This window comes from Boeremia exigua (assembly GCF_020726555.1).
Source record: "Boeremia exigua strain MPI-SDFR-AT-0100 chromosome Unknown C7974scaffold_7, whole genome shotgun sequence".
NCBI classification, from domain to species: domain Eukaryota; kingdom Fungi; phylum Ascomycota; class Dothideomycetes; order Pleosporales; family Didymellaceae; genus Boeremia; species Boeremia exigua.
Genome location: NW_025763524.1, coordinates 1,387,285 through 1,404,224, shown reverse-complemented (window position 1 = coordinate 1,404,224; position 16,940 = coordinate 1,387,285). Strand labels below are relative to the sequence as shown.

Here is a 16,940-nt window from a genome sequence, read left to right as displayed (position 1 = left end):
CCTACCCCAACCACCCCCCCGCCCCAGCATACCCCGGCGCCACCCCCGCAACGCCCCTCACAGCGCCCAGGCCCCGCAGCACATCCCCCTCCAACACCGCGCTCGCGAGCTGCACCACGGCCCCGTGGCCGCCGGCGCGCGTCAGCGCGGTGAGCAGGCGGGCGAGCGCGAGTTTGACATCCTGACTCTGCGTCTGCACCTGCGCTCTCTGCCGCAGCACGAAATCCGCGAGACACACGACCCTTACCCCCCACGCGAGCACCGCAGCCGCACTACCCCAGCCCAGCGGCCCATCAGCCTCGGCGTCGTAGCGCGCGGTAAGAGACGTGAGCGCGTCGAGCGTCCAGCGCGCTGCGTCCGCGAGCACGCCCGCGCCGAGCCCCGCGCTGAGTCCCGCGCCGCCAGACGCTGCGTCGCATAGCACACCGCGCCACCCCAGCGCCGCGCCCGCGTCGTCGACGAACTGGTTTGCGCGCTCCGGCGCGAAGAGCGCGGTCTGCGGACGCGTCGCAACCTCCAAGTACGCGGCGAACGGCGCGCCGAACAGCGGTGCTGGAGGGGGCGTGGCGGTGAGCCGGCGCAGGACGTGGGTGGCTAGGCCCGGGTGCCGCGGCGCCAGGCGGGGGAGGTGGGTTTCGAGGGCGCGGGACGCGAGCAGCGGGACCGTGGGGGCGCAGCGCAGCAGGCGCGCGGCGGCGCGGGCGGCGAGGTCGCGGATGTCGTCGTCGTCGTCGGCGAGGAGGTCGTGCGTGGTGAGGGCGAGGCTGAGGGCGAGCGGGGCGGGGGCGGTCCACAGGTGGTGTAGGGCGTGGAGGGAGAGCGCGGCGGAGAGGCGGGTGGCGTCTGGGTTGGTGTCGGTTGTTGCTGTGCGCAGGAGGTGGATGTAGCGGGTTGTTGCTGCGAGGACGGGGTCGCGGGAGGAGGGGAGGTGGGCGTAGGTGTGGTCCAGGAAGATGCCAAGGAGGTGCAGCGCGGACTGGGTGTTTGAGGGGGGCGCGGAGAGGCATTGGGATTCGAGTTTGGGGAGGGTGGAGACGAGGTGCGCGTCCGGGAGCAGGCTGAAGAACTCGTCCCGGCGCTCGGGCGCGCTGTCTAGGGCGTCTGCGAGGACGAATTGGGCCTTGGAGGTGACTTCGGGGTCTTCGGCGTTGAGCACGACGCGGTGGATGTGTGCCATCAACAAGGACACCGGCTTCTTTGGGGCGTCTGGAGACACCTTCTCGATGATCGTCTCCAGAGTCTCGAGCGCAGCACAGCAGGTATCTGGGTCGTCCTCTGCCAGAAGCATCAAAGCGTCACCGATGCTCTGATAGTCTTCTGAGACAATCGTACTCAAAGACTCGGGACGGACAATGACACGGTCGATGATGAACAGCCTGGCCAGCGCTTCAGCACGGAGCGGACTGTCAGATGCGCTGCTGGTGTCCAGATCGTACTCCGGACCGATCTCAATGAGTGTCGTGAGCTGTGTCCACGCCACCAGCACAGGCTCCGACTCCCTTCGCTGAAGGATGGACAGACCGCAAGTGCTGACGATGTCGAAGAAGACGGCGTCGAGGAACGGGCACTTGTTGTGGGTGAACCATCGAGGAGCGCAGTTGATGAGTTCGAGCAGCAACGCCTCGATGGACTGTGAGGCTGCAGAGGTTAGCGAGTGTCAAAATCGAACACAAATCTGCCTACCTAGACTCAGCTGCTCGCTGGCCAGCTTTCTCATCATGTACTTCACGGCCAACAGCACCCCGTGTCGTGTGTTGGTGGAGTCATAGTCCACCCTGAGCATATCAAACGCTGCGTCGTACATCTCGTGCGACGGAAGCAGGGCTACTACCGTCCGTGCGGCCATATCACGCATATGCCAGTGCGGGCTCGCCAGGAGCTTCTGGACGGACGCCCTGATCGGCCCCAGTTCGTTTGTCGGTGGCCGCGCTTGTCGCAGGATTTGCAGCGCTGGGAAGACACCCTCGGCGCCATGGAGGTCAAAGGGGTTGCTGCCCTCTGCACTGCTCTCGAGCGTCGCCTTGACGGGACCTGCGGGGTCGAGGAGGTCTGCCAGTATGCCCAGCAAGCTGGGGTAGTTGTCGTATGAAAAGCGGGACGTCTTTGCGCGTTCCTGCTCTTTCCAGTCCTGCGCTTCACTGCTGCCCAGCAGTCTTTCGATCAGAGCCTTGAAGAGCATGAGACTGCAGTTCCGGATCGGCCAGCTGTGTGTGTTAATCTCAAGTCAACGAAGATCAAGTCATACGTACATATTCGAGTTCAAGGTCTTTGCTGCCAGTTCGAGTCCCTGCGCGATGTACGCTTCGGACGCTACGCTGAGCTTTGAAGTGGTGAAGATCTCTTTGATGCAGTTGAGAGCGTGCACCTGCGGGAGGCGACTCTCTTCGATGTTGGTGTGCTGCGCCTCCACAGACGCTTCGCTGGTCAGGTCAGTCATTGCGCGAGCGAGCAGCTTGCTGCTAGCTTCAGGTTCTGCTGCGATGATGCTGGCCATCAGCGTGGGGATGCCAGCAGATCTCCGAGTGATAGCTCCAGCTTTGTCTTGCATCGACCGCAGTGTTTCCTGCAAATCGTCAGATTTCTTCTTAAAAATTGTTGAATAGACCAACCTGATACCAAGTATCTGGTAATGCCTTCAGCTCTGGGATTTTGGATGTTGCGCATCGACGACAAAATGCAGCGAACGTCTGAGCGACTGTCGAGTGCGCACCACGGTGGCGAAGCTCGAGCAATTGCGTAAAGCAAAGGCGGCCAAGTCTCTCAAACACAGCTGGAGTGAGTATGGACTGCTCATCGTTACCGATAGGAGCTCTTGTGATGATAGTTCGGACCAAAACACTGGCCTGTCAGCAGGTGTCACAGCTGTGATAAAGGTACTGACCTGGCCTCTTTCAGCCCTCTCCATGAGTAGCTCAGGACTTCCCTGGTGTCCAGATTTGCTGCTTCATCTATCTCGTCGGGGACGTTGCCTTCCGGCGCATCTGCGCAAAGAACGTTGTAGACTATCGACCAGAGAGCCTCGAAGCTCACGATCAGCTCATCGTGCGCTTGAACCCACGTGAGATGTGCTTCTGGAGTATCCTTCGCAATCGATGGATAGAAGGAATCCTGATCTACGATGTAACTGTCAAGTATCAGTGGGGAACTTAATTTTGGAAAGGGAAACGAACGTCAAGGCAGCATAGATACCATGTACTGGGCGACCGTTCACGGCTTCAGATAGGTTCGTGCGAGCAATTTCGAGTGTTTCTGTTAGCTGCTTTCTTAGGCCGTCGAAAATTCCAGAGCTCGAAGAGGGTAATTCCAACGCCTCCGTGACATTTGCATCGGCCACATTGAACAGCAGTGCGTACGCTCGAGCAACTCCGTCAGCCTGATCAGCGCGCCCTGTACGCAGCATCATTGTCTCTGCACGAGCCACGAACTGAGGGAGCATCGACAGCGTCACAGTCTTTTCAGAATCTGGTAACGCTGATAACGAAAGCTGCAGGACTGATATGGAAGCTTCTCTGATATCGTCGAACGGATCCATGACCAAGTCCAGCAGAAGTCGCGTAAGATTTGTGTTCGAAACTTGTAGACTGTGGGCCCAGTTCAGCTCGCCTTGTGCAGACTTGGAGAGCTGCGCGTGTGGAACGCCGGCGTCAACGCCCGACTTGAGGACAATGATCAGAGACCGAAGAGCCGTGATGCGTCGCTGATAGGTGCCAGTCGAGCGCAGCTCCCACTCGAGGAACCGCGTGTACCATACGATGAATGCAAGAGACTCTTTTAATGGATCTTCCGACGCAGAAGTCTGCTCCTGGAAACATTCTTTTGGAATCGGCAATCGACCTTGCTCCGGAGTGCGGCCCTTGACCAGACTCTTCGACAGCGTTGCTGTGCTAGCCCGGAGGCGGTCAAACAGCTTTTGCGTGTAGCCGTGGACCTCCCTCCGGAAGTAAGCATCAGTGTCTGCGTGGAGATGGAACAGATTGCGCTTCAGTGACTTGAAGACGCCACCGGTCATAGGTTTCGTGACGGCGGTAGAGTGTACTGAGAGGAACATGCCAGCGAGCCTTACTTCGGGTTCAGAGTGTGACATCCACGTGTCGAAGATGTCGTCGGGCAGATGTAATGAGTTGCCCTGGATCTCGATGCGGTCGCATGTGCGATAGTCTGGAAGATGTTAGTGCGTTTCTACCCGGTAGTACATAAACTCACCAATGTCACGGACAATGGTCAATTCCTTTCCAGTCTCGAGGGCGGCCAAGAGGATCTTGAACTCCTCGGATTTGGACAAGCTACTAGTCCGCGACTCGTACATGCGCAACGCTTGAGGTACCTCGCCTTTCGACTGGACATGTAGGCCGAAACGGAGGAAGGAAAGGAAACGCAGATACTCGTCAATGTTGGGCAAGAAGCAGTGTGGGAATACGTTTGCTTTGAACTCGCGCAGACGATCCGGCCAGTCGTGAAGCATCTCTACCACTGGCTCTATCCATAGAGGCGAGACGGTCTTATTCTCCCCTTGAGTGGAATACTCAGGCAGGCGGCGCGCTTGAATAAGGAAGTTCTTGACCAGATGGCCGGCCGAGAGGGAGGTGTCGTGGTGAACCACCCATACGAGAAAAGTCTTGAACAGGACTTGTGGGGAACTTCTGAACTGTTCACTGGATGATGATTGAGCACCCTGAATGTCCAGCAGCTGTGCTATTGACACTACATCCCGGAGCAAGAAGTGTGCAAGACCCTGTAAGGCTGGCTTGACTTTGATGCGGTCTTGCCGGTCGCATATAATATCCACGAATGTTGACGCAGCCTGCAGTCGGAGTTCTGCAGCCCGTGTACTTTGATTCTTCGTTATGACACTGGTAAGAAGCAGAAGCATCTGCCTCATCGACTTGCCTTTGGCGTCGTCTGATCTCTGCAGGTAGATGTTGAACAGTCGCAGCCAGACCGAGTCATCTAAGATGGCGTCCCGTGCATACTCGGTCTGCGATGCTTGACAGCATTCGAGAATCGAGCACAGTGCATTTGATGCTGCGGCTCTGTGACCAGGGTTCAGGTCTGGCAGATCGGTCGTCTCCAGCAAAGGATCAATCAGATCGTGAAGCTCTCTATCAAAGTCAGCATGATCTAGATGCTGAACCCCGATGTTCACGGACTTTGTGATCTTACTTCACGCCGGTGATTGGTTCTTTTTCTTCGAAACGGGGGATGGCTTTGGCCGCATTTTTGGCCAAGTCTCGCAGCAACTTCTCCGGAACTGGCACTTCACGTTGCTTCACAGCATCTGCCATCATTGGGATGAGCAGCTGTCGTGCAAGGCGTAAGGGTCACGGGCCACAGATTCGAGGGAGGATTTGGGATGGGACGCGCTGGGAATGGTCAAATGTGGGGCACCGAACTTTTTGGCGCTAGCGATGGACCCAGTTAAAGGCCAATACGACCCCCATGCTTGCTCCTACTGATGTACATGTGGAAGGGGGCTTGAAATCTCGTGTCTCAAATTATGAGAGGTGTAAATCACGCGGCAGAAAGACAGATGGACAAGGGATCAAAGTCAGGAAGGAGTATCATTGTCTACAGCATTGCGCTCGTTGACTGATGTCAAGAAAAGAAAGAAACATGCTCAGAAGTTTCAAGACGCCTATCGTGCTTAATCACACATCCTGAACTTCTAGCAAACGATCTGTAGATGCCGCACTTCTTGTACTTGGACCCAGCTTGCCGGCAGATTCTGGCTCATCCAGTCGAAGATACCTGTTCAGTTATCTGCACTATCGTAGTGCACGCCTTTCGCAAGCTCGCAAGGATCGGGGGAGTAGGTGATTGTGCACTGCTCCCACTCCTCGTCCCTCATCAGATAATTTTTGAAATTCAGTGCATGATGGACATTGCCAAATCGAATCTCGATGTAGTGATGCTACATTGTGTCAGTTTGCGTACCAGGTTGATGTGTGCGTTGACTTACTCCGCGCGCAGTCTTTCCTTGCTTGACATGCTCAACGTCACGTGGAATCTTCTGTTTGCCGCGTGCGAGGTTAAAGAGCATTCCGTTCGACCAGTCATCATCTGCGCCTGTAGCCCGAATGCAGCGGGTCACATTGCCATCGATGCAGTTTTGAATGACATCGTTGATGGAGTTCGGTTCTGGCTGTTGGTTCACGAAAACGACGGTCTTCTTCATTCCGCCCTGGATCTCGATACCATTTTGAGTGGCGTTGAGGTAGGCCTGGCAACCTTCTGGCGTGAGGAACTTCACGACCGCGTTCTCTGATCCAGGCTCTGGCATGAAAATCGACTCTAGGCGTCCGCCCCAAACAAGAGCTTGCAGCTCGTTGAGAGTCTTGACTCCACCGACACCTTTGAGAATACATGCCCGGTAAATTGCACCTGCTAGAAGTTAGTATCAACTATAAATACAATGCATGACTGCATGTGAGACGTACCGTGTTCACGCTTCTCTTGTGATGGCCAAGCCTTCATGTTTTCCATTGGATCAGCTGGCGTCGTGGGATCCGCTTTAGCGACAGTGATAGCTGGAGCAGCTGCTGTATCGACCTTGGAGGTAGCCACCACACTGTCGTCTGCCTTTGGAAGCACGGCGAGAACGTTCCGGCACATGTTCGTAATGTGCTCCAAGCTGTCGAGCGCGATGTATTTGTCAGTGACCAAAGCGGCGCATAGGTGCAAGAAGTTGCCGTTGCTGTCGCGTAGTACGCTGTTCACGAAGGCTGTGGTCACTGGCTTAGGATTGAGCTTGACCTTGTTGTTGATGAAGGTCACAATAGCGAATGAGTATCGTGCTTTCAGCTTTTCTACTTCCTCTGGTCGAATCTTAGCTAGGCCGGGAGCGTAGGCAGCATGCAGCTTGTTGGCCACAGTCTGAATGGTATGCGTAGCGGAACCAGGACGAGAGGGGAGCGTGTTGAAATATTTGACTGCTTTGCCAAAATACTCTGCCTCGCCTTCAGACGCCTTAGAAGCGGACGAAGATTGCTTTGGCTGAGACGAGAGGCTTCCAGGCTCCGAAAGTGCAGGAGCTGGCTTCGAATCGATCTGGCTCTTGGGAGAACCCTGATCCACACCCTTGCTTGAAGGTGCGGCCGTGTCTGCGCGATCCTCGAACGAGAAGAAAGACTTATCGGGCCCAGATAGAGAGATCTCCTTGGCGGGTCTTGACGGCTCGGGGGTTGTAGCTGACAACCGTGCAAACATGTCGTCCAAAGAGCTGCTGGGGAGAGTAGGCTGTGGGGGCAATTCAATCTTTGAAGGAGGTGAAGTGGGACCTGTACTGACTGAAAACAGCGGAAGTGGGAGCTGCTCGTTCCTGCGCACGGAGTGTTAGTGACGATCGAACATTGCAAACAAGTGGACGTACTCTTTGGGCGCCACTTGTTGTGCCTTGCCCAACCAAGAAGCTGGCGACGGAGCCGGCGTCGACACAGAAGTCGTAGCCATTGATGAGCTCGAGCTGATTCGGAGTGGAGCCTTCGGTCGTGATGCAGTGGGTGTTGGGCCCGCGGCGCCTACGATCTTGACAGCCTTCTTCTTGAGCTTGAAGGTGACTGGAGTCGTAGCAGGCTGAACTGCAAAATTAGTTCCGGCATCCTGCGAAGTTCTCGCATCTTGGGAAGCCCTCGCATCCTGGTGACCTTGCGTGAGACCTTGCGGAAAGCCTGCGGTACTACGAGCAGGACCGCCATGCAGAAGCGAGCGATCCATGCTTGCTACCGTTGATGGCGAAGACGAGTTCTGGCTCTGCGGTGAGTCTGGAGGTGAGTCTGGAGGTGAGAGTGGGACACTAGATGGGTTGACTGGCGCAGGCGGAGCCACTGCCCTAGCGGGAGGTGCAAGAGAGTGAATGCCTCAAAGACGCTGTCAGCTGCAAGGGTGAGACGAAGTGAAGAGAGCTTGAACATACGAAATAAGCTTCGCCTGTTAGTGACTGTCCAGTTCTCGATTCCCTCAATACACGCGTCGAGATCACTCTTGTAGAGCGTGTCTGCGCTGCTGCGAGATGGGGAATTAGCGACAAGAGATGGTTGCGAGACCATAGATCTAACCAGACATGGGCCCCGGTCAGGGCCGTGGTAAAAGATTGACTTTGGGTGGGATGAGTGGTTTGGAAGAGGGGTTGACCGCGACTGCTTTATATGGGGTTCGGCAGGTTTGGCGTTTGACCGTTAGCTCATCACATCATAGTGAAGGTGAGCAAGTTCGTCAAAGCCGGAACACCCAACATGAGCTGGTAAATTTGACTGAGAAACACGACATCAATGTCAACGGTCTGATAAACAAACAGATAAACACACATGAGGAGAGAACGAAGCACCGACACCTGCCTACCAGCTCAGTCCAAACTCCATTGTTTACCTCCGCGATCCACAGCGGGAGCCAAAGATTATAAGCAAGAAATCCAAGACCAATACATCGATTTTGGAAGCGTTTAGAACACCATCAAACCTGTCACATGCCTAGTTCTAGCAGTTCGTGATGGAACACCTTTGATGCGGTATTGTACAGTCTCCGGAGGCGACTTTTGGGCCACTCTGAGCGTCTGTGAAATACAAACACGAACTACCGCTGAGAAGACATCTGGTAAGTTCATCCACAAAGATCCCGCAGAACACTCGAGATGCATGTGCATGTGGCGTGTGATAACAAGATCCGAGCGTGGATGTGCTGTGGCTGGGTAGCGCTTGCCCCATGCGCTGGGTGACGTCGCGGATGTGCGCCGATCACTAGCGTGCGCTGTTCCGGCGGTGCCTGGAGCTCAGGACTCCATCTCCACAGTCCAGAACAGCTCGAGCGTTGCAGCCACAGACCGTATCGTCGCTACCATTCTTTGTACCGAAGCCGCAGATTCTGCCTCTCAACAGACTGGTTACCCCGCGATGTGGGACGACGAGGACAACAACCCGTATGGGTCCTTTGCCCGCCATGATTCCAATGCCTCTGATGTTACTGGACTAGCCTCGCCGACAGCCCGTAAGGCCTCAATATGCTGCCAGCAGCTGAAAAAGAGCTGTGAGCTTACTGTGCCGTAGTGCCCTATCGTCCAGCAACGCCGCCTTCCGAGGCATCGTCCCCCGCGCAAGAGTCCCCGGAATATGTCCCGAGGAGGGACATGAGCGAGGTCGACTACGACGAGGACCAGCAGGACGACGAACCCGTTGCGCCCAAGAAGGGCGGCTATGACGCGCGCGTGGAGCAATGGCTGTACGAGAATCCAGGGCAGCTCATCCTGATCACGGAGGCTGGGAAAGACAATGTCAACTTTATACAATACACGATCAATTGCGGCGTACGACACGGAACTTCGGTTGTAGTAATATGGACTAACGCAACCACAGGGTCTTGAAGTTAAGCGCAGGTACTCTGAGTTCGCCTCGCTGCGAGCGACGCTGGTCAGCCTCCATCCCACTCTTGTCGTACCGCCTATTCCCGAGAAGCACTCGATGGCCGACTACGCCGCACGGCCTACCAAGGCAAAGGAAGATGCCGGCATCATAGATCTGAGGAAGCGCATGCTTGCTGTGTTCTTGAACCGCTGTCGAGCTATGAAGGAAGTTATGGAGGATGGGGTCTTTTGGCGATTTCTCGATCCGCACACAAGTTGGGTGAGTATCAATGCTGGGCATTGCACCCATATGCTGACGTATGCCGAAGAACGAGGTCCTGAGCAGCGCGCCAGTCGCCAATATCCCCAAGCAGATCTTGAAGGCTCCCCCACTCGATACCGCGAACCCTACACAAGCGCACAACTATCTACCGGTTCCGTCGTCCTCGGCGAAGCTCAAGTCTGCTGGAGCGACGTCCAGCTCAGGTACACCCACATCACCACCCAGCCATGCCGCACTACCTTCTGCTGCTGCGCATACCACACCTGGACCACAGATCTTCGGTCGTTTCCCTCCAGAGTCGCGGGAGCTGTCAGAAGAAGAGCTGGATCCCTACTTCGTCAACTTCGAGCAGTCGTCGAAGGAACTCGAGCATCTACTGCAAGGTCCCATGGAGAAGGTCAACAGGCGGTTACTTACGCACTTGGGTGCTTGGGGCGACGATCTAGCAGACCTGGGCGCACGCTTCAATGCTTTCTCGCTATCTGAACAGTCTCAGTCGCTTGCCGCAGCGATAGAGAAGACAGGGCAAGCAGTGGACTCCACCTACGTCTCAACCACCGAACTCTCCTCCTCCCTCAGCGCAAGCTTCGCCGAGCCCATGCGCGAGAGCGCACAATTCGCCGGCGTCGTTCGCGCCGTCCTCAAATACCGCATCCTGAAGCGGATACAAGAGGACATGACCAAGGACGAACTCGAGAAGAAGCGCAACCTCCTCGAGTCCCTCGAGCGCAGCGAAGCCGAATCCAAGCGCCTCGAGCAACACCTCAGCGGCGTCGGCCACGCCCCGCAGACGCGCAGCCGCGCGCCCTCCCACAGCTCGCAGCGCAGCGACGCCTCGGAGCCCCCGCGCCACGAAGAAGCAGACCGCGTCTCCATCGACTCCGACTTCCCGCCCACCCACGGCGACGGCCCGCCGCCCAGCAGCCACCAGGGCGCCCCCGACTCCCCGAACCCAAGCCACTACTCACCGCCCACCAGCCCGCACAAGAAGACCGCGAGCGGCAACTTCGTCACGAACAAGCTGTTCGGCTCCATTACACACGCGTTCCGCGGCATGGCGGACGTCGATCCGGAGAAGACGCGGCGCGACCAGATCGGCAAGACGCGCGACAGCCTCGTGCATGTACGTGTATCCCGCATCAATTGACCCAGCCAGCTAACAAGTGCAGCTCGAGCAGGCGCTCGGCGTCGCGGAGAAGGACACCAAGGACGCCAGCACGGGCGTGATGCGCGACCTGCGCCGGTTCCAGACGGAGAAGGAGAACGATCTGCGGCGCTACATGGTGCGCCCACCCCCTCTCTCACTCGGCTTCACGAGCTCTTGCTAACGCGTTGCAGATGGAATTCGCACAGTGCCACGTCGACTGGGCGAAGCGCAACAAGGCGGCGTGGGAAGAGGCCCGCGCCGAGGCGAGTAATATCCAGCACCCGGCGGACGAGTACCCGCGGAGTACAAACGACATGTAGAGTGAGCGGACAGGGGGGTAGTAATACAGTAATGAAGACCCCACGCAGGCGAAGATGCGCCGCGTGGGACGGTAGAGAATCATGCACTCAAGTACTGTCATTGAATATGCTGCAATTGGTATAACCGCTGCCAACCCTCCCTTCCCCTACGCCTCAGTCCAATCCCTCACGCTCGTGCTGCTAGAAAGTCGTGGTCGCCAGTCTGCTCGCCGCGTTCTTGGCGTCGATGCGGTCATCGTCTTCTTCGCCGGCCTTGACGCTTCCCGATTTGCTGGGCGCGCGTTTCCGCGAGAGCCCCGACTCGTCGTTCTCGTCCTCGTCGCCTTCGGGGAGCACAGGAGGTATGCTGCCACTGACGCTCCTGTTAAGGCCCTCGCCAGGGCGGCGGGGTACGCCGGACCAGGCGTCGCCCTTGGGGCCCTGGGATGTGGCCATCGTGGCGCGGCGTGTGGCAGGGTGTGCTTCGCGGCCGAGGCGCGACAGGCCTCCGCTGCCGTCAATGGCGCGGATGTCAGGGCGTACCGATTCGAGAGTTGCGAGGGTGCGGCGTTCGGCTTCGATCTGGCGGATGGCGTATTCGCGGATTGCTTGGCGCATGTCTGCTGTAGTGCGGCCGAACCATTTCCTCTGCTCCTGGAGTAGGTTCGCGGTGACGCGCTGGGCTTTCGAGGTTAGGTACTGCTCATGGCTGCGGGCTTCGTCGAGTTGGCCAATTGCCTCGTCGACCTTGTCGCGTTTTACGCTGGAACTGGCCTTCAGTCGGTCGGCGGCAGTGAGCTTGGATTTGGTGGCTGCTTGCGCCTGGAGCAATTCGCGGAGGATGATATGACGGTTGGTGAGGGTTTCCTTGGCAATAAAGGCGTCACTGCTGTGGTACTGGAGTGGGTCGCCGAGCGTGGTCGCTTCAGCAGTACCTTGAGCAGCATGGAAGTCGCCGGTCGCTTGGATGACCTTTCCTAGCTTCTTGTACGCGTGCGCAAGTCCAGCGTGTGTCTCCTGAGCGTGCATGGCAGCGAATTTGGCGCCCAAGTCAGATTCAGCGACACCAAGATCTGCGTGATGTTAGTACGGTCAGGCAAGAAAGCGACAATCTCGTACTTCTCCTGTGCTTGACGACCTTCTCGACTTTCTGCTCAGCCTCCATTGTCCCCAGGTAGAAGGCCTTCACAACCGGGCGGGCGGCGGCGAGCTCGGGCGTGTCATCCGGTGGGGGCGCAAACTGCTTGATGACCTTGCGGCGCACGCCTGTGGCAGGCTGCTTCCGCCGCACGACCGGGCTGTATCCAAAGTCGCTCTCGACGAAAAAGACCATCTCCTCATCGCGAATGAGGATGTCGTTGGTGCAGACGACGTTCAACCACCGCTGGATCGCCGCCTTTAAGCGCGCCTCATCCTCTTCAGTGCCAGCTCCTGCAGAGGTCGTGGCCGGGGGCACGGCGGGCACGATGGCCTCGGGGCAGGCGGAGATCAGGTGTTCGCCGAACTTGACGAACTCGCTATGCACGCGGCGGACGTCGCGGAACTGGGTCGTTCGGAACTTGGGCAGGTTGGTCTGCGATAGCGTCAGTATTGCTGCTGTTGACCGATGCTGCCTGCACATACGTATACGTCGAAGCGGATGATCGGGTCCTTCTTGCCATTGCGCTCGAGTCCCGTCACCTTGGCCTGGAGCTTGTAGTGCTGCTGCTGGCGCTGCGGCCGTGTTCCGTGGTATCGCTGGGGCTGCTGGCCCGGCTGGGGAGCTTGTTGGTGCGCGTTTGGGTGCTGCGGCAGCTGCGGCGCATCTTGGGTGGGCTGTTGCGACGGCTGCTGTTGTTGCGCCGGGTACGATTCGCCGTTTTCTGTCGAAGCAGTGCCGGGTCGGTTCTGCTGGGCGTTGTCGCCCATGTAGCCAAACTGCTCCGAGTCCTGGCCGTAGGGTGACGCGGGCGGAGGCAGCGGAGATGAGGGGAGGTCGCTGGTGGGAGTCTGCCCGAATGACGCGCGATTGTGCTGCGGCGACGACGCCCATGGACTGGAGCCGCCCGCATATCCGTCGTCGTTGTGCGAGTAATCCATGGTTCTAGGGCGCAGCTGGGAACAGGCAGCTGTTGCTAGCCATGGTATTGACGTCGCCCTCGGCCGTGCCTTCTTACCCGCATTCTTGGCAGCGGCCCTTGCCATCATCGGGCAAGGTGCGACCCAGCATCAAACTGGACATCACGTGCAGCATTCTCAGCGTCATTCCAAGTCTACTATCCACACATCAGTGCAGACTTTGGCATGTTGGTTGGATGGGCGCGTTGTGCGAGTCGAGTCGTCCGACATGATGTGAAGGTGCCGCGGAGGCTGCTCTCCACCCAGGCACCTACAGCAGATCGACTATCCAAGACCACTCGGAACATTGGCATCGTTGCTCATATCGATGCTGTAAGCCTTGTTGATGACTAGTTGGAACCCTCGCTGATTCGTGGGTAGGGCAAAACGACAACAACGGAGCGCATGCTCTATTACAGTGGCCACACACGGAGAATTGGAGGTGCGTTGTCACAGAACGTCGAATATCAGTACTGACGCCCTCAGATGTCGATGAAGGATCGACTGTGACCGACTTTCTCCCTGCTGAAAGGGCTCGTGGAATCACGATCCAGTCCGCTGCCATCACCTTCCACTGGCCACCCCAAGAACCAGGCGCAAAACCTGCTCCAGCACCTGAATCCTTTGACTCTATTTCTCCTTCGTCATTCCCGCACAATGTGAATCTGATTGACACCCCTGGCCACGCGGATTTCACGTTCGAGGTTTTGCGTTCTCTGCGTGTCCTTGATGGAGCTGTCTGCATTCTTGACGGTGTTGCCGGTGTTGAAGCACAAACTGAGAAGGTATGGACGCAGGCTGGGAACTACCAGATCCCAAGAATCATCTTCGTCAACAAGCTTGACCGAGTCGGGGCTGCGTTCTCAAGGACCGTGAAAGAGATCGGTGTCAGACTCCATGGATGGCCGGCTATCTGTCAGATTCCTTGGTGGAAGGGTGGCAACGGCGACTTCGTTGGTGTCGGCGACGTCGTCAATCTTCGCGGGATGCTCTGGCAACCTGGAGGTGATGGGAGAGACATACAAGCACCCAGTCTTGAGGAGCTCGACAAGACCGACCCAAAGTTCGCAGACGAGATCAGAAAGGCCAGAATCGCCCTGATCGAAATACTGAGCGAGCATGACGACCTCATGGTCGAAGCTTTCCTGGACCACGACGAAGATCATCTTGCTATCCCTGCGTTGCACATCTGGCAGTCCCTTCGACGCGTGACGCTGCAGAGCTCACAAGCTGTCATACCCGTCTTCGCCGGCGCCAGTTTTCGCAATGTCGGTGTTCAGCCGTTGCTGGATGCCGCAGTCGACCTTCTTCCGTCACCCCTCGAACGACCAGACCCAGAAATCAGCATCTCAGGACAGACCAGCACGCTGTCTTCGCTGCTCAATGCATCAGCAGCCGCCAAGCCTGCAAAATCAGCCAAGAAGGGCCAGCAATCTTCAGGTCTGGCGATCCCAGAAGTCAAAAACCTCTCAGCTTGTGCGCTCGCATTCAAAGTGGTCAATGACGCTAAACGAGGTGTGCTGGTCTATGTGCGCGTCTACTCTGGCTCGTTGGAAAAGGGTTCTACACTTTATAACACAAGTTTAAGAAACGTGGAACGCGCGCCGCGCTTACTCAAGATGTACGCTAATGATGCTGTGGAGGTTGACAGCATCGGGCCCGGTCAGATTGGCGTCATTACTGGTCTCAAGCATGCAAGGACTGGCGATACGCTGATTGTATACAGAGGCCTGCAGATGAAGGGTACACCTGCTGGTGGACTGGATACTCTACAACTCAGGCCCATCCACGTGCCCCCGCCCGTCTTTTTCACAAGCATTGAGCCTCAAAGCCTCAGCGAGCAGAAACATGTTCATGAAAGCCTGGCGATATTGCTTCGAGAGGACCCAAGTCTGCATCTTTCCATCGACGAGGAGTCAGGCCAGACACATCTGGCAGGCATGGGCGACTTGCACCTAGAAATTGCTCGTGACCGCCTCCTCAAAGACTTCAAAGCCAAAGCGCGCATCGGAAAGATCGAGATCGGATACCGTGAGACCATCAGTTCAGCGACCTCGCCATACACCCACGAACTCGACAAGCTCATCGCCGGCAAACAAGCCAAGGCTACCATCACAACATCCGTGGAGCCAATCGACGACAGCATGATCATTCCCGGCGCCCAAGTCGAGACCGAAACCGCAGCCGGCCCCTTCGAAACCATCTACACCCTCCCCGACAACAATACCCTGCACATCTCGCACCCCGCGCTCTCGCGCCACGACTCCGCATCCCATAAAGCCCACATCCCACTCCACCTCTCCCTGCCCGCCATCCTGCACTCCCTGCAAGCCGGCGCGTCCGCGGCCCTCGCCCGCGGCCCCTTCAACGGCTTCCCCGTCGCCAACACCCGCGTCCACATCGCCCTGGACCCCGCCCAGCTATTCGCCGACACCACGCCCACCGCGCTGTCGATGTGCACCCGCGCCTGCGTGAACGCCAGTCTGCGCTCCTCCATCGCCGCCAGCGCCCCGGCGCTCATGGAACCCGTCATGAACGCCACCATCTTCGTGCACGAGTCCTCGCTCGGCGCCGTCGTGCAGGACATCTCGTCTGCGCGCGGCGGGCAGGTGCTGTCGCTCGACGGCGCCGACGCTGGTGTCTCTGCGGCCGACGACGCGCCCCGCATCGATCCCGGGCTGATATATACGCCGCCGGACCCGTTTGCGTCGGGCACTGGAGATGTGGGCTCTGGCCTCGCGGATTCCCAGCGCCAGATCACGGCGCGCGTGCCGCTGAAGGAGATGGTGGGGTATCTGAATCATCTGCGCGCGCTGACGGGCGGGCGCGGGACGTTTGTTATGTCTGTGGATGGGTTCGAGAAGATGGGAGGGCAGAGGCAGAAGGAGGTTCTGGACAGCATGCGGGAGTTCTGAAGTGTATAGTAACGAGTATGTCGCGCTGTATGATAGGATTGTACAATACGGGTATAGAAATGCTGGCTCCATCGGTTGCTACAGCGCCGAAGCTTCGTGAAGGCAAAACGCGTCTATGTTTACTTTCGTCCACTGCTTTCACCTCGACACCACGCGCCGCGTCTCCACACTCGAGACAACCCTCTCCCATCACCATATCACAACACAGCAAAATCCGAACCCCCACAGCACATCCCGCCGCACAAGATGTCATACGACCTCCCCGATTCGCACGCCGTAGTCCTCACCCTAATCCTCATAACCGCCTTCTGCGTCTTCTTCGCCATCTTCCTCTGGCGCTGCTGCAGCCGCGCCGTCGACGTCGAGTTTGTCGCGCTGCAGGAGCAGTATAGGGCTGAGGCGGAGGCGGAGGCGGAGAATGCGCGTGCGGGCGCGCCTGCAGCTGCACCTGTACCTGGTGCTGCGGCTTAAGGGGGAGTTAGGAAGAATGGGGATGGGTAGGGGGGAGGAGGAAGGAGAGGGGAGGTACGTTGCCATACCGTGCGGTGTGTGGAGATACGCACTAACAGTCCAAGGTAAGGTCCACGGTGGCTGGATATTACTGCAACCAGTCGCTACCAGCTGCAAGCCAGTCATCAGCCAATCGTCAATCGCTACATCCTCGTCCATTGTCGTCCAGTCGTCAGTTGTTACCCAGCCATCAGTCGTTACCCACTCGTCACCGACCCGTCACCAGCGTGACACGGACACAGACACAGACACGAGCACAAGCACAAGTACGCCGTCCCACCCTCGACAACGGAATCCAGCGCGGTTTGTGCTTGCGTCGCTCCCGACCCTAACCCGAGGACGCGGCTCTGACAGGTTGGAC

General features: G+C 57.7%; 5 protein-coding genes across 5 annotated transcripts; 2 read left to right on the top strand and 3 right to left on the bottom strand.

The window, feature by feature from the left end:
* Position 1: 1 nt before the first annotated feature.
* C7974DRAFT_414116 (putative death-receptor fusion protein-domain-containing protein) lies at positions 2–5,282 on the bottom strand (the record flags this gene model as incomplete). The annotated part of the gene is made up of 8 exons (XM_046143781.1): positions 2–1,638; positions 1,684–2,204; positions 2,250–2,563; positions 2,610–2,838; positions 2,882–3,124; positions 3,171–4,158; positions 4,204–5,099; positions 5,161–5,282. 8 exons carry the CDS (start codon positions 5,280–5,282, stop codon positions 2–4), a joined length of 4,950 nt encoding a protein of 1,649 aa, XP_045996398.1.
* A 467-nt stretch (positions 5,283–5,749) lies between these two features.
* Positions 5,750–7,710, bottom strand: C7974DRAFT_414115 (uncharacterized protein; the record flags this gene model as incomplete). Its single annotated transcript, XM_046143780.1, has 4 exons — positions 5,750–5,908; positions 5,957–6,378; positions 6,435–7,315; positions 7,367–7,710. 4 exons carry the CDS (start codon positions 7,708–7,710, stop codon positions 5,750–5,752), a joined length of 1,806 nt encoding a protein of 601 aa, XP_045996397.1.
* Positions 7,711–8,755: 1,045 nt separating this feature from the next.
* C7974DRAFT_396397 (uncharacterized protein) lies at positions 8,756–11,193 on the top strand. The gene is made up of 6 exons (XM_046142074.1): positions 8,756–8,976; positions 9,036–9,292; positions 9,342–9,608; positions 9,658–10,734; positions 10,781–10,894; positions 10,950–11,193. Exons 1-6 carry the CDS (start codon positions 8,883–8,885, stop codon positions 11,076–11,078), a joined length of 1,938 nt encoding a protein of 645 aa, XP_045996396.1. The 5' UTR covers positions 8,756–8,882; the 3' UTR covers positions 11,079–11,193.
* A 65-nt stretch (positions 11,194–11,258) lies between these two features.
* Positions 11,259–13,136, bottom strand: C7974DRAFT_434644 (retromer complex subunit Vps17; the record flags this gene model as incomplete). The annotated part of the gene is made up of 3 exons (XM_046145004.1): positions 11,259–12,130; positions 12,177–12,630; positions 12,681–13,136. The coding sequence occupies 3 exons, from the start codon at positions 13,134–13,136 to the stop codon at positions 11,259–11,261; spliced, it is 1,782 nt and encodes a 593-aa protein (XP_045996395.1).
* A 76-nt stretch (positions 13,137–13,212) lies between these two features.
* On the top strand, positions 13,213–16,213 carry C7974DRAFT_203712 (P-loop containing nucleoside triphosphate hydrolase protein). The gene is made up of 3 exons (XM_046136827.1): positions 13,213–13,487; positions 13,536–13,596; positions 13,641–16,213. Exons 1-3 carry the CDS (start codon positions 13,341–13,343, stop codon positions 16,067–16,069), a joined length of 2,637 nt encoding a protein of 878 aa, XP_045996394.1. The 5' UTR covers positions 13,213–13,340; the 3' UTR covers positions 16,070–16,213.
* The last annotated feature ends 727 nt before the right edge of the window (positions 16,214–16,940 follow it).

Excerpts from the sequence above, each read along its gene's own strand:
- C7974DRAFT_203712 (XM_046136827.1), top strand. The coding sequence starts at position 13,341 with ATGTTGGTTGGATGGGCGCGTTGTGCGAGTCGAGTCGTCCGACATGAT. Across the intron at positions 13,488-13,535 it reads TCGTTGCTCATATCGATGCT|GGCAAAACGACAACAACGGA; the intron begins GTAAGCCTTGTT and ends ATTCGTGGGTAG. Across the intron at positions 13,597-13,640 it reads CCACACACGGAGAATTGGAG|ATGTCGATGAAGGATCGACT; the intron begins GTGCGTTGTCAC and ends TGACGCCCTCAG.
- C7974DRAFT_396397 (XM_046142074.1), top strand. The coding sequence starts at position 8,883 with ATGTGGGACGACGAGGACAACAACCCGTATGGGTCCTTTGCCCGCCAT. Across the intron at positions 9,293-9,341 it reads AATACACGATCAATTGCGGC|GGTCTTGAAGTTAAGCGCAG; the intron begins GTACGACACGGA and ends ACGCAACCACAG. Across the intron at positions 10,735-10,780 it reads CGCGCGACAGCCTCGTGCAT|CTCGAGCAGGCGCTCGGCGT; the intron begins GTACGTGTATCC and ends TAACAAGTGCAG.